At 38.4% G+C, this 25,687-nt stretch overlaps 1 protein-coding gene across 9 annotated transcripts in view; it reads right to left on the bottom strand.

The window, feature by feature from the left end:
* TASOR2 (transcription activation suppressor family member 2) overlaps positions 1–25,687 on the bottom strand; it is an 80,514-nt gene that overhangs the window by 27,694 nt on the left and 27,133 nt on the right. For 5 of the 9 annotated variants that reach the window (XR_004620862.1, XM_011226373.3, XM_034644128.1 and 2 more), the window contains 14 exons: positions 21,984–22,117; positions 17,940–18,085; positions 17,559–17,654; positions 16,417–16,489; positions 12,918–13,009; positions 10,897–11,034; positions 10,626–10,750; positions 10,527–10,546; positions 10,337–10,436; positions 8,359–8,459; positions 7,533–7,636; positions 4,708–4,780; positions 4,547–4,609; positions 694–1,410 (listed from right to left, as the gene is read on the bottom strand). Coding sequence is in view for 8 of the 9 variants with exons in the window: in XM_011226373.3 (XP_011224675.3) it covers positions 694–1,410; positions 4,547–4,609; positions 4,708–4,780; positions 7,533–7,636; positions 8,359–8,459; positions 10,337–10,436; positions 10,527–10,546; positions 10,626–10,750; positions 10,897–11,034; positions 12,918–13,009; positions 16,417–16,489; positions 17,559–17,654; positions 17,940–18,085; positions 21,984–22,117 (1,982 nt within the window). In the remaining variant the exon portion in view is untranslated. Of the gene's footprint in view, positions 1–693; positions 1,411–4,546; positions 4,610–4,707; positions 4,781–7,532; positions 7,637–8,358; positions 8,460–10,336; positions 10,437–10,526; positions 10,547–10,625; positions 10,751–10,896; positions 11,035–12,917; positions 13,010–16,416; positions 16,490–17,558; positions 17,655–17,939; positions 18,086–21,983; positions 22,118–25,687 lie in introns of those variants that run through there. The other 4 variants (XM_034644127.1, XM_034644131.1, XM_019800845.2 and 1 more) reach the window with 4 other exon arrangements.

Raw genomic sequence — 25,687 nt, 5'->3', positions numbered from 1 at the left:
GTCTGCCCCAGACTGCTTTAGGTTTGGAGAGTCCTGGCATTTAATTCCCTCTTTATACACATTCAAACTACTGGTTATCACTTCCTGCTGCTATTGGTGAGCCTGGTTTTAGAAGACCCTCTTCTTCACCCTTATTTGTCCGAGGATAGCCCAGAAACTGACTCATCATTGCTTAGGATGGAGTATAAACGAGTGACGGTTGGAACCACTTAACAAATGAAGTATGAGCCTTTGGTGAGTGGGCTTTCCAGGTATCTTAGAGTTTTTCCTATTTCTTGATTTTTATCTGCCATCTAGATTGGTGCTTCTCAAATCTTAGCATGTATACAAATCACCTGGAGAGAAATGCTGGTGTTTCTAGCAAACTTCTACCTGGTACTGCCCAGCTTGGGGCACGACAATCAGGCAGGACCCGCGTTAAGAGTACCACAGCTGGGGCGCCTGGGTGGCACAGCGGTTAAGCGTCTGCCTTCGGCTCAGGGCGTGATCCCGGCGTTATGGGTTCAAGCCCCACATCAGGCTCCTCCACTATGAGCCTGCTTCTTCCTCTCCCACTCCCCCTGCTTGTGTTCCCTCTCTCGCTGGCTGTCTCTATCTCTGTCGAATAAATAAATAAAATCTAAAAAAAAAAAAAAAAAGAGTACCACAGCTACTACTACTGCTCATTTCATAATCCACAGAAATCGTACTTACCTCTTTTTCTTTTCTGAGGGAACGGTCCTTTAACTAATTTGAGAGTTGTTGGAGAGTCTGAGCCCTTGCTTGCTCCAGCAGGAGTTCTTTTGGGGAAGGGACGGCACAAGTTCACCCTTTTACTCTGCACGGCAGGCGGCGTGCTGGCCTTTCTCTTAGGCTGAACTCTCAGATTTGATGCTGTGCTTAATGGAACCAGGGCTCCCTGCCTGGCTTTAAACATTTCATCAGGATTCTTTTCGGTTTCAGTTTCTTTTCTTACTTCTACCTCTGAGTCAAGAAATTCAGGATCTGGAGTCATTACTAAAGAAAATCCAGCATCACAAATTCCATCTGAGATACAAGGGGACTGAGGCCGCTCTGCCAGTAAATCTACCGCAGTAGACACTTCCAAAACGTACCCACCAGGATCGGAAAAGTAAGACTTCAGCTGAGTTAAAGACTGTGAAGGGCACTTTTCCGCTGGAGGAACCAAATCAAATCCATTGGACAGCTGGCCAAAGAATGCAGTCTCTTGAATTCCATTTTGGGAAGCAGCGATCAATGAAGGACCTTTGTCTACCTTGTACAACTCTTGGAAACTACGCTTTACTAATGTGTTTGGACAGACTTCTTCAGTAAATGACTTCTTTGCTTCTAGCAGGGCACAACTAAGGGCAGGTAAAACAGGTGTCACCTTCGATGAGATGTCATCTTCACCTTTCGATTCTTTCAGCCCTGAAACATATACACATACATTCAAACCTCAAGTTTGGTCTTTTTTTTTTTTTTTTTAATTTTACAAAAACATACAGGAAGAAAACGCTTTAGATTACAAAACTATGGGATGGTTAAATATGGTAGTCTTTCAGATGGGAATCTAACTGGCAGTTAAAGAAGACCTATGGGTACATTTCATGAAATATGTATCTCTATTTACATGAAATCTCTCTCTCTCTCTCACACACACACACACACACACACACACACACACACACACGAACCAAAAACGAGTGATCCCAGTGCAATCACTGGGTTAAAGTGAGGAAAGCAGCTCCACCTCATCTGACCAGGAGACCAGCACGAGCTCATGTGCCATCGTGGATTGGTTTTCAAGTATTTTCAATGCTCAATTCCTGCTTTTAAAATCGGTCTTATTTTATCTGTACTTTAACCTACTTCAAATTCTTTTAAAGACGTTACAATGCAAACTAACTGACCTGCAGAAAGTAAAACCTTTAAGTGATCCCTAAACCTCATGGTAACTATTGGTGTTAAAACGAAATAAACATTTTTTAAGAAATAAACTGACTAGTCTTGTGTTCCACTCTCTCTCCTTGGCTCACTCTTTGACTGAAATGCTAATTTTTCAGCAAATCAAAAAAAAAAAAAAAGAGAGAGAGAGAGAAAAGGTCAGGTCACTGAGAAATGGGCAATGAAGTCCTAGAAAATGTAAGACATCAGTAACTCTTAGATTAAAAAACCCCACAGATGGGGCACCTGGGTGGCTCAGTCGATGAAGCATCTGCCTTAGGCTCAGGTCATGATCCCAGGGTCCTGGGATGGAGACCCGCATGGGGCTCCCTGCTCAGTGGGGAGTCTGCTTCTCCTTCTCCCTCTGCCTGCCACTCCGCCTACTTATGCTGTCTCTCTCTCTGTCAGATAAATAAATCAAATCTTAAAAAACAAAACCAACCCACAGATGACAAAGGTCTCTGGTGTCTACTGAACTGAACTGAGTCATGCCACTCTGTTTAAAGAAAAATTAACTCAAAATTAAGAAACACCAAGGTAGCCCTAGATGAATACACTTGCCCTTGAGCTGATACCACAAAAAGGAAAAGAAGAGCAAATACGGATAAACAGGAAAACGTGACTACACATTAAAATAAAAATTCCTTTCTGTGAGCAGTTCATTTAAAAAGTAACAAGTGAAGGAAAAATATTAAAAAAGTTTTTATGTAGCACTAAGTTCACAATCAAGTAGTATTTTCCTAGACAACTCTATTATTTCAAAAGGCAGAAAGGTGGAAACAGAATGATTTGTAGTAAACCATTATAAAGTCTATGAAAAGGAACTTTTAAAGTCTGCTAAGCAAAGTGTGCATTTAAAACCACCACAGTTCTGAACCTCTGAATGCGCCCACATAGAAAATATTTCAAGGATCCAGAGGAAGATGTGAACATGGTAGTGTAACCGTCCCCTGTTCACTCTGCTAGGAGCCCTGTGCTGTGTGACCGTGAGTGGTGTGGGGACCAGTGTTCCTCATTGTCTGGACGTACATTTAAAAAGAAGGCTGATGTCCGAGCTCTCACAGAAGAGGGAGGCAGTATGGGATCGGGGCTGGAAGGCAGCTCAGGAGTCTGCTATCTGACTGTGGGCAAACTCAGGTCTCAGTCCGTCTGCTCTGAAGCGGTCCTCACACGCAGACCTGCTGTCAGGACCACTGAGCCAGCCACCCCCAGCACAATACTGGACGCAGCAAATGCTTGAAAAGCACGCACAGCTACTGCCATTACGTTAATGGTAGTGTCGTGCTTCGTCCAAACTGATGCCCAAGACAGTATAATTCTCTGCTTTGAGTAACTGAATACAATTTTTATTTTTATTTATTTTTTATTTTTTTAAAAGATTTATTTATTTATTTATTTGACAGAGATAGAGACAGTCAGCGAGAGAGGGAACACAAGCAGGGGGAGTGGGAGAGGAAGAAGCAGGCTCATAGCGGAGGAGCCTGATGTGGGGCTTGATCCCATAACGCCGGGATCACGCCCTGAGCGGAAGGCAGACGCTTAACCGCTGTGCCACCCAGGCGCCCCTGAGTACAATATTTAAAAATCAACTTTAAAAACATTTTTGTATTGGTTGTAGCTTTATAAATGCTATATATAATTTGTGTTTAAAAATACACAGTGTGATTATAAAATTGAGGGAAATACCTTCACAGGACAAAAAGAAGTGACTCATTTACTTTCGTTTATTTGTTTAGCAAACGTGTTATTTTTTTTAAGTCTATTTTTTTTTTTTTTTAGTACTCTCCACACCCAACATGGGGCTCGAACTCACGACCCTGAGATCAAGGGTCACACGCTCTTCCTTCCGACTGAATCAGCCAAGGCCCCAACATTGGTTATTTTTCAGTTGCCTGGCACCAGTAGGTGATAGGAATACAATAAAATACAAGAAGGGCAAGCATTAAATAATTACACAAAGAAATACTGAAATGATACTGCTGAGGGCAGCATGGTGGCAGGAAGCAATAATGTCATAGTAAGTGGACCCGACAGACAGGAGTAACAGGCTCAAGGGCTGCTCCTCTCATTTTAGTCCTTATTTCCCTCTGCCCCAGAGCCCTTTTAGACTTTGTTTCCTGATCACCCTCTGAAATTTTAATACCGCAGATACACCTATTTATATACTGTAGGAGTAATATTTTTTTTGCCCCCACGAGCCAATCCGTGGTCCCGTAGGAGCCAACTTCGGCTGCCGAAGGGGAAGGAGATGAGCAGTCCGGACGGAGGGAGCTGCATCTGTGAAGGTCCCAAGTCCTATCTGCTGGGCAGATGGTGACAACCGTATCCCCTAGATACTGCTGTTCATTAGCATGGGGAGCTCCATCTGGGGCGTGCTGAATTTGAGGAACACCTGAGATATCTAAGTGAACATGTCAACAGGCAGCTGAATATGGGCATGTGAAGCTCAGAGGAAAGGCCAGGTCAGCAAAGGAGATAAAGGGGGATCGCTCAGGGAGGTTAAAGGAGAGTGATTTCAGAGCAGAAAACAGTTACCAGGGTCAAGTGCTGCTGAGAGGTCAAGATGAAGACTGAAAAATATCCCCCAGACTCTAAGAACTGGATGTCACTGTGCCCTTACCTGCTGGAAGGGATGCATGGAATAAATGTAACCCATGTAGACCTGTTCGCTCATCTCCAAAATCTACACAGAATGAAAATCATAAGAGAAGTTACATTGTTGATCTTATAAAACAAAAGTGAACATACTAAAAAACAGTTTTTCTAAAAAGTTGTCCTTACTTGTTTCTGGTATTAAGGCTGACGACGTAAATAAGATGAAAAACCCCCGATCTTCTAAGCATTTGATGATTGCCTTAAACATCAAGAAAAAAAAAAGTGAAAGAAGATTTAGTCCCTCTCTCCTTCTCCCTCTACCACACTCTGCAGTGAACTGTGAGCTCACGAAAAGTATAAATATGAAACAATTCTTGAAATGTGTTTGTGAGAATCAGGAATTCCGTCCCCAGTATCAGAAACTGCAAGTTCCTTAGTGCTCAAATAATGTTGGCCCTGTGAGGCCTGTGTATAAGCACCAGAACATCAAGGTTAGTTTTAGGATAGTGCTTAACTATGTAACACATCAATTAGAAAAGACATTTCAGTTTTTCCTTAAGATGCTTCACATTTCATACTGCTGCCTACGTAGACAATCTGTCATTCAGCCACCAATTCAAGGTGACTCAGACCTGGGATTAGCTTAAATCTTAAGCTCATGTTTACACAAAAAATATCACAGAATCCTGGAACTCAAGACTGGAAGATAGCATCCAATAAAATAATCCTTTCTACAGCATCCTAAGAGAAGAAAATAATAGAAAATAATATAATTAGGTCCTGTGGCAACACGAGATACAAATAAAAATAAATTTTTCCTCTTGTTTTCCTCTACCACAGTCTTCAGGGGAATGTGGAAGTCAAGAAAAAAAAATCCTGAAATTTTCATGTTTCCAGTAACTCTGGGAATTTTTCCCCAGATAGTGGGGAAGTTATCTAAAAGCTGCCATTGTAAATCATAAAGATAACAGCTTTTCCATTAGTCACCACTTCAAAAGCTTATATATCCATAACAAAGAGAAAATCCAATGTTCATATAATAATTTTTCAGTTAAAAAAGAAATCTAAACAAAATAAACAATTTTTTAGAATAAAGTGAGAAAACATTCTATTTCAAAGATTGATAGGTCATAAGCCTACAAATGTGGGGAATCAATAAATTATTCAGTAACAGTTAAAGTATGAAAAAAAGACTTCCGATGATTACAACCACAGAATAATCACTCCGCAGGCTTCTCTGATAAGCCCCTGGGCACCTGATAGTTTCTGCTTTTGTTTCCTCCAGTCTTACAAATTCTCTGATTGGCGGAGACTGTATTTGTATTTGTGCTTCTGGTGCACAGTAGGGACTGAAGAAAAAAATTACTGAATAAATATACCAGTAGTTATATATACCCATAGCTTTGGTACCTAGTAAGTTGCAGGTATAATTCTGGCTTCATTTTCTACTGCTGTAAAAAGTGAAAGTGACAAGAGTCAGCCTCTACATTCTTCTGCATTTTAGTTTTGCGATACAGATGAAATGTGCAAATAAAAGAGAAATAGATGCCTTACTGGTCTCTCAGATTATGTACTGAAAGGGCTAAAGTTCCTATTTGAACTTTGTGGGGAGGAATCATACAGTCTTTTACATATCTAGTAGACTCTTCCATTTACACACACAAAAACACAGCCATATATGTCCTTAACACCCTGTTAAAAAGAGACCTTGGTCTGTACTGTTCATGAAGGTCAGTGTTCTAGGTACAAGCCCACATACACTTTATCCAAGGGGTATCTATTGCTTGTCCTCTATACACCAGGCACAGGCACTTAGGCGTCAAAGATGCTTAAGATATAATTGCCCTCAAAGAACTCAATGTCTAGGTGGAGAGATGGATATGTAAAAATTATTCATACAATGATGAGGCAAGAAAAAAAAAGCATGGGAGCTAGAGAGTATAATGCTAAGTGAATTAAGTCAGTCAGAGAAAGACAAATACCATATGATTTCATTCAACACGTGGAATTTAAGAAACAAAACAAAGAAGCAAAGGGGAAAGAGAGAGAGAGAGACAAAACAAGACACGGACTCTGCACTCTAGAGAACACACTGCTGGTGACCAGAGGGGAGGGGTGGGGGTGGGACAAGAGGTGATGGGGATGAAGGAGAGCCCCTGTCAAGACGAGCGCCGGGTGCTGGACGGAAGTGCTGACTCACGGTACAGTACACCTGAAACTAATATAATACTGTATGTTAACCAACTGAAATTCAAATAAAAACTTTAAAAAAAAAAGAAGAAAAAGCATGGACACCAAGGAGGAAGGACCTGATGTAATCTGTGATCTGTGTCTTCTGATACCATTTGCACTTACAGTCACTTCATGAATACATGTTCTGAAAACATCTTTGGACTCTCTTCCTTTTACTTTCTGAACAGAAAATGGACTATGCTACAGCAGAGCAACACAGCCTCCGTCCCCCGCTGACACTGACAGCCCCCCGCTCAGCATCCGCCGAACGGCTGCCTCCACTCATTGGGGAGAAATGGACAGAAGTCTGGATTGTTACATACTCCTCATTAGCATCTTACTTTCTACAACATGGAAAAAGTGGGAGCACCAGCATTTGATTTTTTTCCCTTACATACCCACAGATCAACACAGGTCACCTTTAAAGAAGTATCTCAGAAGTGGTCCTTTGATTAATTCAGAAACACTAGGGATCTACTCAATTCTTCTGTCATAAAACAAGAACAACAACAATAATAACAAAGTATTTGGGAAAACTGTCCCCTTGTTCTTAAAATCAGGAGTACAAACTAACCAGCGAAACACGAAAGTAAACTGAGACACAAAGGGGGATGAAAATATTAGATAATAAATATTAAGAATATGTCACATATTAAGTGATGTAAATCCTTTCAGCAAACTAAAATAATTCACTCTAGGCACAGTCAACTAATAATGAGATAGCAATTTCTTAATTCAAGGAAAAAATACTAATTACATTTTAAATAGGTGATTCTTACCAATTGCTTATTTTTAATGTACTCTGTAAGTTTATCTATTTTTTCCCCTTGTTTGTTTGACAGTTCCACCTCATACATCCTGAAGCACATATCCTGGCAACAGACTATGGAGAAAATCAGAAAAACAGAACATGTCTAATTTTAAAATACTATTACACTTTTTTATACCAAGTTTTTCATTTTGTATGTTAAAAAGATGAAAGAACTAGAAATACTCTTAAAAAAATTTAATATTCAATGGTCTTTGTTATAAAACTCCTCAATAAGAAGTTACTGTGTCAAGTATTTCAAAACAATGCTTTCATTAATATGGACTCTACGACAGGATTTAACAAGACAAATATATATTATATAAATAATATAGACATCAGTGTTCCACGAATTAATCTAAATGACCAGGAAATTTCCTTGTCATGTTTTCTGCTTTTCTTCTTCAGTCAGAAGTCCATAAATATATACAAAACACCACCACAAAGCCTCTGCTCTCCTTGAAAGACACGATTATGAGTTTCCAACTATTTGTAAGCATCTCTCTGCTGAATTCCCTCAGTGTTCTATAGTAAAGCTAGTCTCTACCACCTTAGAAGAAACTACCTTTCACTTTCTAGTTAGCCTCCAAGGCACTAAATCACAGCAACCCTACAACTTTTACTAGTTAGCCTCCAAGGCACTAAATCACAGCAACCCTACAACTTTTACAAAAGGCCCTTCTGCAGATCACTTAGGGCAAAGCCATAACAAGCGTGTATGAGTGTGCGTGTGACAGTTATGAAAATAACTGAACAAAGCCCAGGGCGTGCAGTGTTATCACTGCATCTGAACAGACCTTTTTGCTCCAGGTAATTCTGTTTTCTAAAGGCAGCTTCTGGTAGTCTTTTTTTCAAAGATGACACTTTCATTACATACTTAAAATCTAGCTCATGTGGCCTAAAAAACAAAACACCACCACGCAATTCAATAAACATTTAAACTATAGCTTCATAATTTTTTATTTTCTAATAAGTGCAAACAAAAATACCATAACAAGAAAGTCCTTAAAATGATAAAATCTGAATCAAATAATGTGCATATTTATAAATATTATTTTCAAATATATGACCCCACAGACCACAGTTTAAAAATATGTTCATATTTTCTGAATGCATGTATTTTTGAAATTAGCAAAATACCCAGATGAATGAAAGAATATGCATGCTGAAATGAGAATTTTCTAAAAATTATGCTATGTAAGAGTTGCCAACTTTTGACAATAGTGGACTGCTTACCATGCAGTGCCACTGAATGAACCACATCCAGACTTTACCACTTTCCCCGACTTTTCACTGAAAAATCATTTTTAATACTTGTAGACTTATAAATGCCCCTTGCCCCTAAATACTTCTTTGTGTGTGTCCTTAAAAGAGGACATTTCCTTGTGCAACCACAAAACAACTAACGAAATCAAGAAATTAATAAGTACCACTATTTAACCTACAGACCTTACTCAAATTTTGCCAACTGTCTAAGGGGCTTTATAAGAAAAGAAAAGAATTTTTTTACTGTTTTAGGATCCAAGCCAGGGTGACATACTGCATTTAGTTATGTCTTTTTGATCACCTTCAATCTGGACAGTCTCTTGGTCTTTAATGATCTTGGTATTTCTGAAGAATGCAGACCATGTATTTTGCAGAATGCCCCTCAATTTGGGTATGGCTGATGCTTCCTGCTGTTTAGATTGGCAGGAATAGCACAGGGGTGGCACTGTGTCATTCTCTATGCATCCTGATAGGAAGCACGTGGTATTTATTCCACCACTGGTGATGTTAATCATTTAGGCAATGGTTCCAGCTACTTCTCTCTATGCTCATTAGTTGTATTCCCCAGTGACAACGAACTTTCCCAGCTCTTCCATTTATTTATTTACAGAATTTGTTTTGTTTTGTTTTGAGAGCGAGCGAGAGCACACATGCACAGGGGAGGGGCGTGGGGAGGGGGAGAGGGAGAGAATCTTAAGCAGGCTCCACACCCAGCGCGGAGTCCGATGCAGGGCTCGATCTTAGCACCCTGAGATCATGACCTGAGCCGAAATCAAGAGTGGGACACTCAGCCGACTGAGCCACCCAGGTACCCCTGTTTACAGAATTCTTACTTTATTCTCTGGGTTGTAATAACCCTCAATTCTCCCTCTTAGAACAGGTCAGTCAACAGAAAAAAATGAATTCTGATAGCACACCTGTTTTCAGCTTATATTTCAACAAAATAGGTGTATCTTTCAACAGTTTTGGGTGAAAACTAAGAACAGACTAAATACAAAGATTTCATAAGATGCCTTTCACAGTGCCCCAGAAGCAAATACTTCATTATGATGCAAATATATGTAAAAGCTACTCTACTTAATAGTGGTCTAGGAAAATCATGGGAAAATTACAAAATCAGCTCCTGCAACTCTTAATAAATACTCAATGATAGTATTAAGTTCCTATAATCTGCTGCATCTGCTATCCAGGCAAATCCAATTTGTTTCTTGGGAAAGTCAAACATCTAGTATTAATTCAATTTAGTCTGCAAGGTCATATTCCCATGAATGGATTAAGACACTAAAACTTCCAAAGTGACTTGTCAAAGATTATAAAACTAACTATTTCAAAGCCAAGGTCAGAATTTAGACCTGAATTTAAATTTCCTATGCTCTATACATCTACCCCACAGTACTCTAATCAAAAACCAAGTACAATTGCTTTGTTTCACACCAGTAACAACAAACAAGACCACAAAATGAGAATAAAAAAAAAAAAAGTAGTAAGGGACACAAACTCAATACTTACAGTTGTGTTGGAACAGATGTATTGTAAGAGGACCAAAGAGTTATATCACACAGCAGACAGCCTTGAATAATTAATTTGCCTTGCCACGAAGAGGTAAGGGCTTTAAGAAATGAGTAAGAAAGACACTGATTATTTATGAGCAAAACATTTACTTAAAAGACATAAAAGAACCAATTAAATAATTTCTTACCATTTTCACTGAGTTCAAATCTAGGGAAAAAGGAAAGCCATGTTTATAAGAGCAAGCAGAACATATCCAGTAAAACAAAGTATGTGCATAATTACTTACATGCTTTTATGAGCTGATGCTGCCATCGTTTTAGGTTCCCTGTACTGAAAAGCTACAATAATATAAGGATAGATCTGCCTGGGTCGCTCAATAACAGAACTGCCTGAAAGTTCATAGAGGTAATACTGAAAGAAAAGAAATAAGGATTATCAGAGTAGCACTACGGAATTCCATTGGTACCAAGTTTATCTCAACTCCACCCAGTGCTGACATTTAACACATGAGATTCAGAAATGTATCTTGGGAATGATTTATTCCCAGGTGACTATACCTGACTCAGTTCAAATGCGCGAAAATGACTCGTCTTGTGAGAAACCTTGTTAGTATTTGCAGCCACGTGGCAATCATAGCCAGAAGATGGACTAGTATAGTTAGTGGTATAATTCTCAGACACAAACTTGACTTTTCCCTAGAATAAAAATATTAAGACTAATCAGATGTCTTCAAATGGCAATAATCTTACTCTAGGATTCATTTAAAAGTAGCCTAATAAGTAAGGATGTGGATATGTTTTAAACAAACTGTGTTAACAACTATGGTTCTGAGAGAATTATCTTAAGGCCAACAATAGTTTTAATTATCCATGAGCCTCTTAACACTGTATTTAAAAATCTGGTATGTCTGGGCATCTTTCTGAAGTAAATGATCACAGCTTTTATCACAACATGAAAGGAGTACATGAATCACCCCAAACTTAAGAGAAACATTTCTGTAAAAGAAAAATTAGCCCACCAACTGAACAGGTTAGCTTAGTCAAAGACTGTCACATAAAAGATGACAAATGAAATATAAAATTTCACAAGATGAATTTTCAAACTGAAGTATTAAGCTATCAATTGTAATTTTTAGATCAAGGTATTTCTATTATGCCAGGACCCAGTAAATCAGCAAGGAGCAAATATACAGTAAAGTGCTTAGCTGGGCCCAATTACTGAATAGTCGATAGTATTTCCAACTACAGATTTCTCTTCATCAAGGGTTACAGGCCTTTCGGGAGGGGAGGCAGTCAAGGTTACCATACAATGAAATATCATACAATGATTTTAAAAGCTGTTGTGAATAATATAATGACATATGTGAAAAAATACACAAAATACCTACCAAAATGAGGTAAAGTTATAGGAAACTTTTATTTTTATCTTTATAGGAAGAATTTTTTTTGGGGGGGGGTGTTAAGGTCCTGCCTCTTTATTCATAGGACCACCAGGAGCAATAATAAAAAGCCAAAGAATATAAATAGTTCTCAGTGAGCAATCAACCTCTATCTTCTCCCCCTCCAACATTTTATGATCTTGGGCATGGCTGGCTTTTCAGCAGTAAAGTAAGGAGAACTGAGAGCATACAGGTAAAAACTGACCAGCAATATCCACCAGACGGGGGTACAGGGCCAAGAAACCCAGGGCGAAGCACAATCTGACAGAGGTACAACACCGAAGGAGGGTTGTGTTGAGCCGAGGGCCCATCTACTGCAGGAGCTCTCCTGCAGGAGGAGGACAGAGGGAGGAGGGGCGGGGATTGCCCACCACTGTGAGGCTACCTTCCCTCCAGTCCTTGGGGACAAACTTTGGAATGTGAACAGTTCACACTCAAAAAAAAACCACATCAGTAGTGTTGGCTTATAATCAGAGAACTCAAGATAGTGAGAACTCAACATAGTAAGAGCTAAGACCAAAGCAAAAAACAACAAAACGAGACCGCGGAGTATGTCCTTACAAAGCCCACCAATCTCTAAAGTCAGAGTTTTCCTACAAACTACTTGAGTAAAAACTCTAATTGTGCGATTCACTTATACTGAACTATTGAGGGTGTGTTTAAGAATTTCTGAGATCAGCAGTTATAGACGCCACATAAAACTGTGAACAGGTCTGGATGTTTTAGGGATAAAGGAAAAAAGACTCTCTTATTTCAACAATTTAAATCAGAAAACGAAAGTCGCTTTCTAAATTCCTCTCTTACAACTGTAATCACGTTGTTTTTATAGGTCGCTACTTGTTATTTAATGTTTAAAAAGTGGCACTGTGGACCAGGGTGAGAGGAAGGCTTTTACTCATTACCTTACGTATTATTTTGAAAGTTGTTTTGTTTTTTAAAGACATATTCATAGATCATCTATCAAATGAACAAAAAAAGCTTTGTCTTTAAAGGAAAGCAAGAACAAGTTATTTTTTCTGAATTTATAGCTGTCTTCAGTGACTATGATGTTTAGCAAATGATCTACTAAGAACATTATCACAGACTGATAACCTTTAGTTTTTAAAAGAAGAATTATATAGAAGCGCATTTGGGCTTTACCTTAATTAGGTTAAAAATGACAACATAACCAGACTTCCCATGATACCATGGTCTTGCATGAAGATAGTCTGAGTATTTGGAAATATACACACCTACAAAAGTATAAGATATAGATTAATTCACACTTTAAAAGGATTGTTTACTCATATACATTTCACAAGTAGGTGCTACCTTTAACTGAACGAGACAACACAAAAGACAAAAGTCAACATTAAACTGTTTTGAAACTGCTTACCTTTTAAAAACTGTTCGAGATATTCTAAAGGTATGGAAACATTAGAGCTAAGATGAGACAAGATGTATCTGATGGACAACCAATGTTCTAATTAGGTACTATACACACACACACACACACGTAGGGGGTACAATAACTCAAAAGGGATAAAAGCATCACAATTCTTGGCAAATTCTAAGTTTATTTTGTTTAAGGCAATCATTCAGTGAAAAGACCTATCTGTAGTAATCTGATGCTCAGTTATTTTTTGCAAAACATCTCAGTAAGGACTCTTATTTAATATTTAATAATAAGCGCCAGGGCCTGCTATGTGGCAGGTTATGTGCGGGGCAGCAGTGGCACCAAAGTAAATAGAGCAAGGTCCTGCCTTGAAGCAGCTTATGCCGCTAGTCCGTGAGGTTTCCAGTTCAGGCAGGGGTCACGGCTGTTCTGTTCACCACTGCGGCCACACCACAGCCCAGTATGCAGTAGGTGCCTAACTATTTGTCAGACACATGTATTTGAGGACACAAAGAAACGGAAATAAGCACTTATATTTGCTTAGAAAAGGAGTTCTTTAAACAGAGAGAGGAATGACATTCTCAGAGAACAGAATGAACACAAGTATGGAAGCATAAAAGACTATAAACTGTGCAGGAGGGTTGGCCACAGCATGGGGAAGCAGGGGCGAAAGCAGGGGAAACTGAGGCTGAAAGGGACGCTTGGAACTGAGTGTAAAGACCTTTGCAGGACTTGCTCTTCAGGCGAGACCTTACCCTGCGGGCAGCAGAGACCCATCAAGGGTTTTCAGCAACAGACTGCCACTCACAAGACAGTGGAGTCTGAAGAAGGGAGAGGCCAGAAGCAAGACCAACCAGAAAGCTACCGTCAGAGCCGAGACAGGAAAGAGTCCCCAGGCGGCAGCAGCAGGGGAATGGCAAGGGAAGAGCAGATCCCACAGAAACTCCTAAACTGAGGCATCTCTTGAAAATACGAGACAATGGTGAGACCACTTGGATATCCTGGAAAGAGCCATGAACTTGTGGTCAGAAGCTTGGGTTCCAGCACCAAGGCATTCAGTTGCTACTACTAACCATGTGATTTGGGGGGGGGGGTGCTTGGACACATAAGCCATAGGGTCTTCAGGAAGATTTAAAAAGATCCATAAACTTTTAAAACTGTAAGACACTACATTCATATAAAATATTACTATTATACACAGAACTAACCATTTCTATTTGAGACGAAACTATAAAATACACACAGGCAGTAGTGCTATCTTCTTACCCACTCCAGTATGTTTTAACAAGTATATTTGTTAGGAATAATGCAGTTTCTACTCCAGCACCCCACTGAAGCCAGCCTTTCAAACATCAACCATATAATTAGGGACTAAAGTAATATAGAACAAGGGCCTTATATTTTGGAGACGAAAGCTGAAGTATCACTTGTAATTTATTTTCAAATTCTTCAACAACAACAACAACAACAACAAATTTTAACCAAATGAAGGGAATAATGCACAACGTGACCTGTTAAACCCAGGGAATGGGTACATTACACCCTCCTCTCTTCCTATGTTAGTTATGTTTTACAATGAGAAGGGGTGAAAAAGAGTAGGAAGAAGAAAAGGTTTTATGTAAAATGTTATCGGGGTTATGAATATATTCCGTCATGGCCTTTAGAAGATGTAAATGTAAATTTTAAAGCATTTTGTGTTACACAGAGTGACCACATAACCCAGCAATTCCGCTGATGCGTCTGCACCTAAGGGAAGGCTAAACACACGTCTCCACAAAAACTTGTACATGAACGCACATAGCAGCATTTCCGTAACAGCCAAGAAGTGCAAACAACCAAGGGTCCCTCAAGCGCTGAAAGAATAAAGAAAACATGGTAAAACCACACAATGGGGCATTATTCCACCAAAAGGCAGATGAAGTACTGGTATGAGCTACAACGTGGATGAGCCCTGAAAACACTAAACTGAGAGAAGGAGTCACAAAACAAAACACAGGATTCCATGTATGTGGAATGTCGGAATGAGGTGAACCTGGAGAGGTGAAGAGCAGGGTAGTGGTTGCCTTGGCTGGCGGTAGCGGGGAAGGGGGCATCACTGCTAACAGGTACAGGACTTCTTTTTGGGGGGATGAAAACACTCTAAAATGGACTGTGCTGACAGCAGCACTACTCTATGAATACATTAAGAAAAGCTGAACTGTACACTTGAAATGGGTGAATTACAGGGTGTATGAATTTCATCTCGGTAGAGCTGTGAAAAAGAAAAGGGCAGCAGGAAGCTAGCCGCTCCTGATCTCCACGCTGGTGGCACCTGATAGTGCTACACACCCGTCCTCTAATCCTTCTGCTGTCAAACTCTACTCCCCAGTTCCTCCTCCACTGGACTGTTCTCCCCTTCTCCCTCCTCCCCTACTCCCCCCCACCTGCCGGGCCCACAGAGAGTCACAGTCCTGTTCTTTGCCATCTTTTCCTTTGATACTGCCCCACGTTAACAGTATCCTTGGCTTCAACTAACACCTAGTCCTGCCACCTTGAGCCCCATCTCCAGTTCTAACGCAGCTATTTTTAACCATCGGCAGGGTATGTCTCAGAAACACCTAGGAAAATCTCGCTATTTCTCAAGTTTAATTCATGGAAGGAGTAGCGTCCAGTCACTGAGAACTAAGTGCTTCATGCAGCCTCACACGATCCTCACAGCAGATCTAAAAGACAGTTTTATCAATTTCACAGATGAGCTTGAAGCTCAAAGAAATTTAGTGTTAATCCACATTCTTAACCGTAAGATTACCTTTCTCTTTTAACTCCTCAGCTTCCCTACCAATCTCCTTTCCTTCTGTGTCTCTTAACACCACCACTGTAGTTTAAGTTTACAAGCTTATATCTGAATATTTCCTTTCTCTTACTCCTCACATTCCACAGTTGCCAAGTCTGGCCAGTTCCATCTATTCTCTATTCCTACTGCCATTCCGATAGTTTAGAAGACATCCTCATTAGCCCTGGATGATCGCACTAATCTCTTGGTACTGAAAACGACCTTCAGTATCTCTTCTAGTCCAACCGACCTTTAAGAAAAAGTTCTAATCATGTAACTCCTATTGGCAAATCTTAAGTCTTAGACTTGAAGCTCATATGTTTAAAGCCCTGATTCTAAAGATTATTATTCATCATTAATGAAACTGGCTTTTAATATAAGTGTCTTACGAAGTGAACTAAACCCCACCTCATCTTGTAAAAGAAGAGATTCTTTCTTTCTCACAGACTTACCTTTTGCTGGGTCACCGAGAGTGGTAATAGCACTGCTGCCCACACAGAGTCCGCGCTGACATACTAACTTTGCCTTTAAATAAAAGACAGTACTTTGCTTATCATATCAGTCTTAGAAGAGACAATGAAATAACACTATAATCTATAAGCTTTCAAATAAATATAGAATTTGTACACGGTATGTATTTACGGCACAAAGCAAGCTTATATAAGGCAATTGTATTTGGTTAATAGTTCACTAAATTTTATCATTTCTGTTAAAAATGCCATCAGCAAAAATGCCATCAGCAAAACTAAATTAAACAAGCTCCCAGATTAAGTCCTCTCTTCAAGACTTCAATTATAGCTTTGGAATCACTAAATTTGAAAATGTCTTATCCCCTAATGTCTTTTAGTATGAATCCATAGTGTATCTTATTTGTAAGTAGATGATTAAGTAAATAAACAAACTCTTCTGGTCTTACTATATAACTCCTACATTTTGTGCTAACGTAAGTATTCTTTAAGCAAGTCCACCCTTGTTCTTTAAAAATCACGAACCCAATCAAAATACTAAATTATTTTAAGTTGAATTATAAATCTCTGGTATTGTTAAAACTGTATCTAGGAAGCCACATACATCTCTGGGGACACATTCCACACAGTAGTTTCCTTCTCCCACAATTTGGGTACGAGCAACAATACGGAAGCTCCGTCTTCAAACACAGGCATGAAATAATTTCAAGTAACTCAACTGCCAAAAGTGTTCACCTTATCCCTAAAACCATGTAACTGAAACCTGAAAAACCTCCATAAGAAACAAAGTATCTATGTGAACAATGATCCAGAATGGAGAAATACCCATTCACTGCATTAAAAAGCATTGCCCATACTTAGGAAACCGTATTAATCCAAATCTCACCCTGAGCTGACAAATGTATTTCGATGATATTAAAGAAGGCCTGCAAAAAGGAATCCAATCTCTTTCAGGACTAGCTGTCACGATCATTCCCACTGCCACCAGACTCAGCAACAAAAAAGACTGGAGAACTAGTAATCTTACAAATCTCAGAGATGTGAAATACCAATATTTAAGTTTATGATACCATTAATTTTGTACACTACTATGACAAAATTAACATTCTACGACCTAATGCCCTTACCTGATTTTCAGTTTCAAACAGAAGAAACCCGTAAGTCTCTTGAAGTTCTTCCTGAGTATAATTACTTGCTTTTTTTTCTTGGTAAAAAGTTTTGTACTGTATAAAAGAGAGAATAATCGAATTCTATAAACATATTATTTTGCCTTGCAAATTAAATTTTAAAAATGCATCATCTGAATTCCTCCTGTTAAAGAACTAACAGAATTTATTATTTTCCTAGTCCCTAAAACATATTCTTATTACCTTCCAAGGATTTCTTATCTCATTTGAAAGTGACAGCTGAGAAGAACTAGATAGGCTTTTATACCACAATGATGGGTTTATTTCTTACAAACTAAAATAAAACTAACACACAGACACAGTGTGTACCAAGCACCTCACCTCATTTAAGAAAATGTCATTTTTCACCAAAGTCACTTGACTGTACTGAAAACCATGCTCAGATGCAGAGTCCAAGTAAGAAGTATGAAGAATTGAAACTGCCCTCTGGAAGACAGAGTCTGAACTCAAGGACACTGTCTCAAAAACTGTAAAACACAAACAAAAATAAGGCAACTGTTTAAGATAACCAAAGGATGGGGTTAAAAGCGGCATCTAAATATCACTGAATACTTCGTCCACTTCCATCCTGTAAAACTCAGACACTTACACTGTGTTTTGGCTCCACATCTGTACTATCTGTACTATCTAAAAAGACCTCTCATGTGAAGAACATTACACGGAGGTGAGTTACTGAGGGTGAATTACTTTCAATACAAGAGTAAAATAAACCCTGCCAGACTCCGTGGGCCTTTTGGTTTAAAACTGTGTGTTGTAACCACAGTTGGGACAAGCAGATCAAATGTGGTAGCATCAAAGTGGTGGTCAGCAATCACTTAGACCAATGTTTGTCAACCTGAAGTTTTTTTAAACTTATGCCACATTTTGATAAACTTACCCCTCCTGTCTTCTCATCAAATCCCCAAAGCAAGCCTGTTCGGTTCCTTTTAAGGGGCCTACCACTGCACACTCAAACACATTAGAAACTGTTCTACCTTTGGGGTTTCCTCATGGCCTAGACACATCTGTTGAACTTTACTTCTTATGGGTTATATTATGAAATCATTATTTTTTTATTTCACAAAAATAAAACTTTATTACTTTTAGAAAGTGCTTTTTTCAAACCCTACCCACATGCTAGCCCAGAAGTTCTGATAGGACCCTCCCAAGAGAGGCATGTTTCCTCACAGAGAATTACTGACTTGACCCTTAATTGAGGCTTTGTGCCTTTTGTTTTACAAGTTTTTAGTTTAGCAAGAATTGAGCCTAACGAATTCTTGTAACATTTAACTACCTGATTTGGTTGCTCCCTTACATTTTTATCTTTCTCTACGTTCTTTAACAAGGTCAAGGCAGGGAAGTAACAAACTATTTATAAATAATAAAGAGAATGGAATAATATACAGAGCACTGGAAGTTTTGGTGATATAGTATAAATAACTACATTAATATGGCTTCCTGCTTTTACCAGAACTCTGACAATTAAAGTTCAAAAGCTAAAGGAAAGACAAGCACTTTAATTAAAATTAACTTCTGAACAACAGTAAAAAACTAAACTATTATAAAAATGAAAACAAACATTTCAGTAAAGTTAATTTGGACCAAACAGTCCTAACACTTCAATTATCCAAGTAACTTAAAAATGCTTTAATAAAGTTCCTAGTATCAAAAGTCAACGACTTAAGTAGCAAGGAAGGAAAGAAAAGAGGATGGAACATTTAAGAATATCCTGAAGTTTGTACATCTGATCCATATCAATTGTTTAACTTTTTCTCAGTTTCACTTCTTCCTTCAATATCAGTATATGAATGCTATAAAAAATACGGATATTCTAAAGAGGTTCAAATAGCAAAACAACAGGGATGATAATTAAAATGATGGCTTTCTTTAACTATACCAGCTCAAAACAAACTGAGAAGCCTAAGCATTTGTGATTCTGTCTTACAAACAAGCTTCCCTGCTAGCCCCAAAGCAAGTCAGGATTCCTCCAAAAATCCTAATTTGGGAAACCTTGTATTTAATATTTGTAAAAGGGCAAAATAATATTTAAAAATCTACGTAAACTTTGAGGCTCAATATTTTAGAAATACGTTGCTTACAGTGAAAGAAATAAAAGTTGTCAGAGCTTTGGAAATGACCATTCCATGGTTATCAACTCTTAAATTCCACAAGATGTAATATGAAGACACAGGTTTTAACTTTTCCAAATACCACATACAGCCACATTTTTGAGGGTCAATGCACAAAAATAAACGAAAAACTGTGAAAAATAGTGCAATCTGAAAAGCAAACAAAACCAGCCTATCTGAAGTGTGCCAAATATATGTGGTCAGAGAATACTATTTACCAATGTGAGGAATACTGTTCTCCATAAAGCTACAAACAGAGATAATGGTTTAAAAGAAATAGTAGGAAATGATTTTGTGCTAACACATTTTTATTCCTAAACTATTTATAGTTAAAAATGCTTCCCCTTTAGGTCAGCATTCTCCAAACAGCAATATATTTTACAAGTAACCATTTTACAGTTAGCAGAAGAAAAAGCATGCCCAAAGCAAAACTGTTAGAAATCCACAGTAAATCTTGAATCTTTCATGATTTTATAATAAATGAGGTCAACTACACACTTTAAGAAAGCACAAGTTTCCTGCTGTATAACTAAGGAGATAAACATTTTATCAAGATATTATTTGACATTACCTCTTCTCACACAATGTACTCTCACGTAAGAGTATACAAAACAGTACAAACTAGTGTACAAAACAGTATGAGCACTAAATAAATGGATGGCTGTATTTTTGATGAGCAATACACATGCTTCACTTAAACATTCAAGGTTATTAGAATACTGAGAGAATGAAGAGGGGGCTATTCTACAGAGAAATACTGAAACAACTTGAAAAGTACCTGTCTGTAAAATGAAAGAGTGTCCCTTAGGGCTTAAGTGACCAATGGAGAACAAGTGGGGAAAATTCAAGTTCAATCACAATAATTCTAGAAACAGAGTTAACATTCTTTCCCATAGCACCTAACTTTGGACATATTTCTCCGCTATTTGTGGTTCAGTCTTAGAAGTTAAATCAAGCTTAACATAAGCTGGATTCTCCCCCTTTCTCAAAATCCATCAGCAATACGGAGTGTCCGCTTTTGGATACCTGTTTCTCTTTTTAACTTCTAATAAATAAGAGGGATTAGAAAATGATAAACTGATCTCCGATGCTATGGCACACGTATCTGTTTTCTATTCCCTAAGCGCCTGGTCTGAAAGCAAATAATGAGATGAACTAATGCCAACAACTTAGGTGTCACAATAATTCTAACAAAAATTAGCCCCTTCTATATCTCCCTGGGACTATCATGACCACTCCTCCTATTTGTGCATTATACAATAGCACTCATCAAAGACAGAAACACTTAGAACCCAACAGTATGGACTGCAACCTACCTCCGTTAACACTGTTGATGCCTACATATTTGACCTAGTCTAAGTAGGCCCTTTGATAATTAAAGAACCCATTTCTTAATCATCTAACCCTAAAATGTTACCTTTATTTTTAAGACATTAAGGGATTGACAGTTTAAGATAAATACAACTTTTTTATAGCACAATTTGGCAGGACCGAACAAAAACTTAAATGTGCATACCTAATAACCATTCCATTTCTGGGAATCTATTCCTTAGAAATACTAGCATGAGTGCACAGGAGATATGTACAAGGCTACTCCATGCACCAGCATCCATAGCAGCAAAAACCTGGTGATAAACTAACTTGGCACCAATAAGGAAACACCTTACAACTACTACATAAAAAAACCAAGTAAACCTGTATGTACTGACACATATAGATATCTGCTCTACTACTGAGTAAATAACATGCATTATATAATGTCATTTTGGTAAAAAAAAAATACATAAAAAATTATGTGTTTGAAAGTTTACAGAATAGATCTAGAAAGATGGGAAACCAAATTGTTAACGGCGTCTAAACCAATGGTTACTGAAATGGAAGTGGAGAAAGGTGAACTTAAACTTTTTACCTTAATTACTACAATTCAGGTGTTTCTTACATAAGCATGTATTATTTCTAGTATTTAAAATATCTCAATTCAAAACCAAGTAAGATGAATCATAATTTCAAAGAAATACAAATAGAGAAATGTGACAATTTCCCTTGAACCTTTTCTGATGCAATTCAAAAATTTAATCACCTACTAATTTTGGATTAATGATTATTTCGGATTAATGAAATTTGTAGTCACTGGAAATCATAAATTTTTTTAAAGAAAGTCCTTTCATTTTACATGATCTAAATTAAAAATTTTTAAATTGTACTGTTCTACTTGGATTCATTAGTAATAACTCATAGCATTTAGTTTAATACCCACTCTTTTCTGATATGAACCCTGGCTCGGTCTTCTCTAAGAAAGAATGTAGCTGGGAGGGTGGTCTTAATTCATTTTCACCAAGTATACCCCCAGAATTCTTGACATAGTCCTGTTCTCTGTTAATGTCATAAATGCTAAAATGAGAAAAGAAAAAATTAAATCATAAAGTGAATAGTTCTAGTTACGGCATACCTACCATATAAACAAATGTCTACTGAACATCTAATTTACATTAGGTACAATTATGTAATGTTTACCTCCTTTGACAAGTCTCCAGAGCTAAGACTAAATTTGTTCTACAAGCAGTAACATATTAAATGAAATGCTTTTCCTTCAATATTTAAGTTCTAAAGAAAATCTCTTCACAGAAATGAGTTATGCTTATAGGAATCACTTTTGCCTCAAAATAAAAAGTAAACATTATAGAACCACATTCATGTTTCACTGGTTGAAAATAACAAAATCAAAGAGAAAACAAAATTAGTATATGACTCATCCATTCTTTTTTTTTTTTATAACTTATTTATTTATTTTGGAGAAAGAGATGGGGGGAGGGGCAAAGGGAGAGGGAGAGAATCTCTACCAGACTTTCTGCAGAGTGCGGAGCCTGACGTGAGGTCAATCCCACAACCCCAAGATAACAACCCAAGCCGAAGGCAAGAGTTAGAGGTTCAACTGATTGAGCCACAGGCGCCCGACCCATCCATTCTTTAAAAAAAACAAAACAAAACAAAACAAAACTATTAGTGGTGCCTATTACATATTCAGTACCATGCTATACCCTGGATTCATCAAGAGAAATGAAAAACCGTCTCTACAGTGAAAGCTTAGACTAGAAAAGGAAGACAAACCTATACAGAAATCAGTACTTTAAATGTGTAGGAGAATCTAGAACACAATGCAGTGGATGAATAGGGATTTCATTAAGACAGGGAAATGTCAAGAAGTTTCAGAGGCATTCATACTTGAAATCTGAGTAGGTATTCAAATAATAAAGGAGCCAAAAAAGGGGCCAGCCTGCATGTTTTCTAGGTAATAGAAGCAGTAGGAGCAGAGGCAGAAACACTATACATATAAGGAACCACAAGTAGTTGAAGAATTCAATATGCTTCACACAAAAAATTAGCATGTCTAGTTTTATATTAATACACCTTTTTTTTCAAAAAAGCATTTGAGGCAGAATTGTATGGATATATTCAAAATTCTGTAGAAAAAGTAGCAATATTGATAATATTCATTCATTAAGCAAATAGGCTATTTATGTCAAGAGGGAAAAATTAAATTGGGAAACAGGAGACCAGGAGTCTCGTGTAGGCTGACCACTAACTTGTTCTGAGTCATTAGTGTGAGGACATTATCGGCTGCCTTCCCAATAATCATGCCCCACTTTCTTTCCATCCCCCAAACCACAATTTTGTTTAGGTGTTGGGTGATCCCATGCTTTAGGAGAGGCTTGGGAGGTGTGTGGGGGGGAGTGAGAGGGGGAGAAAGAGAGAGAATTTAAGCTCATATGGTCTCTGGCCAATGTGATGTGAATGGACATCAGCAGAGAGAACTCTGGGAAAGCTTTCTGACAAAAGCACTGGAAGAAAAGACTGCACTCTCCCTGCCTCCATCTCCTTCTAGACGTAAGGCCTTGTCTTTTTTTTTTTTCTAATTAAAAGATTTTATTTATTTGAGAGAGGGAGGGAGAGGGCGCTCACGCGCGAGTAGGGGGGAGGGGCAGAGTGAGAGGAAGAAAAAGCCTTCCCACTGAGCAGGACTCGATTCCAGAACCCCCGGATCAAGACCTGAGTGGAAGGCAGATGCTTAACCAACTGAGCCACACAGGCACCCCTAGCCCTGTCTTAAGATGTGTTTGTTGCCTGGAATTCCTTGTAACCAAGATGGGACTGATCACAAACATACTGAGGGTGGAACAAAACAGAATCTCCATCACTGATGAAGTCCTTGAACTGTTGAAGAAATTCACCTAGAGCCACCCTGCCTTTGAGTTTTCTGAGAGATGCAAAATAATAAATGTTTCCTACTGTTTCAACCACTTTTTTTGGCAACTGAAAACACACTATGAACTTCGTTACATTATTTATTCTAAGGTCTCGTTTAGTTGGAATTATCTAAGGCTCCTTTCAGTTCTAACACTATGACTTTTCAGACTGCCCTCCTGAAGGCCTCTTATGTATGAGGCATTATGCATTGCCCTAGATAATTTATCAAATTCCTTTTTTATTTGTTACCATGCACGGAGACATTTATCCTAGTATTTATTAGTAAGAAATCACAAAAGCTAATATAACTTCTGTGAAAACTTGAAACCTAAAATATAAGAATATTTAAAGCCTTTGATTCCCACATACTCGATAAAGTCTATCTCCCTTCCACACACAAAGGAAAAATGTCCAACTCCGAGCACTCCTGATGTAACTTCCCTCATTAGTTCCACAAAATCTGATATTCACACTCCTCCCCCACTTCATGGCTAAGTCGTCCTCATGTTTAAAGCCCACCCCCAAATCTAGCTTCTCTGATGACTTACGATTTTTCCACCCTGCTTTAACTGTTCTTCACCCATGTCAGATATTCACTGTACTCCTGTCACATGTATGGCGCTGGGCTGGAGCTAGGGAATACAGGAAACAAAACAAAACAGGAGACTGCATGTCTATCTCAAAGAGTGGTCTTTAACACTGAGGTCATTAATTTTAGAATTGTGTGTGAAACAATTATGTTCAGGACAAGCTCCCCTTCAGACTCAAGGGAGGGAGACTTTGTAATCAGAGGTCTTGGGAAGACAGGACTCTGAACCTAGGTCTTTCTAGCTTTGTGACTTGGAGAAAGCTACTTAATCTTACTTTCAACTTTAGCTGTATCTTCTTGTGTAACTCCATGTTTCTAAATAAAATACCTATATAAACTCATATCACTGATTTTGCTGTATCAGAATTCAATGTTTCTCTAAATTGTATGTGCTAATCACAGCTGGGCCACACTGGGTAATTTCCTTTCTTATAGGATGTTTCATTTTACTGAATTTCAAGTTGTCTCTGCTTAATTTTCAGTTACCAATCATTAATTCGGCCTAGACTTCTAGAGAACCAAAAATCTCCTCTGAACAGATAGATACATCAAGTGCTTTTGGAGGCATCTTTTGTGGAGTGCTGTATTATCCAGCTTCAGTCTAGACTTGTGCTCTCCGGTAACTAGGGAGCTTTGAGACCTTGCTGGGAGATGCTGAGATACGACACTGATGTATAAATATAGTTCCCCACACTCCCAGTTTGCAGAAACTGATGACCTGATTTTAAAACTTGTATTCAAAGGATACAGAACAGCCAGAACCATTTTAGAAAAGAATAAAGTTAAAAGACTCACCACCTGATTTCAAGGGTTATTACAAAGAGAACATAAGTTGAGACTATGGTGTTGATGTAAAGATAATATATACAGATCAGTGGAACAGCATGAGAGCTCAATTTTAGCAACACTGCCAATATAACTCAAAGGAAAAGAACATCTTGGGGTGCCTGGGTGGCTCAGTCATTGCATCTGCCTTTGGCTCAGGTCATGATCCCAGGGTCCTGGGATCATGCCCCTTATCGGGCTCCCTGCTTGGCGGGAAGACTGCTTCTCCCTCTCCCACTCCCCCTGCTGGTGTTCCCTCTCTCGCTGTCTCTCTCTCTGTCCAATAAATAAATAAAATTTAA

This window comes from Ailuropoda melanoleuca, chromosome 15 (genome assembly GCF_002007445.2).
Source record: "Ailuropoda melanoleuca isolate Jingjing chromosome 15, ASM200744v2, whole genome shotgun sequence".
In the NCBI taxonomy this organism is placed as follows: Eukaryota; Metazoa; Chordata; class Mammalia; order Carnivora; family Ursidae; genus Ailuropoda; species Ailuropoda melanoleuca.
This window is presented reverse-complemented; position numbering and strand designations above follow the sequence as displayed.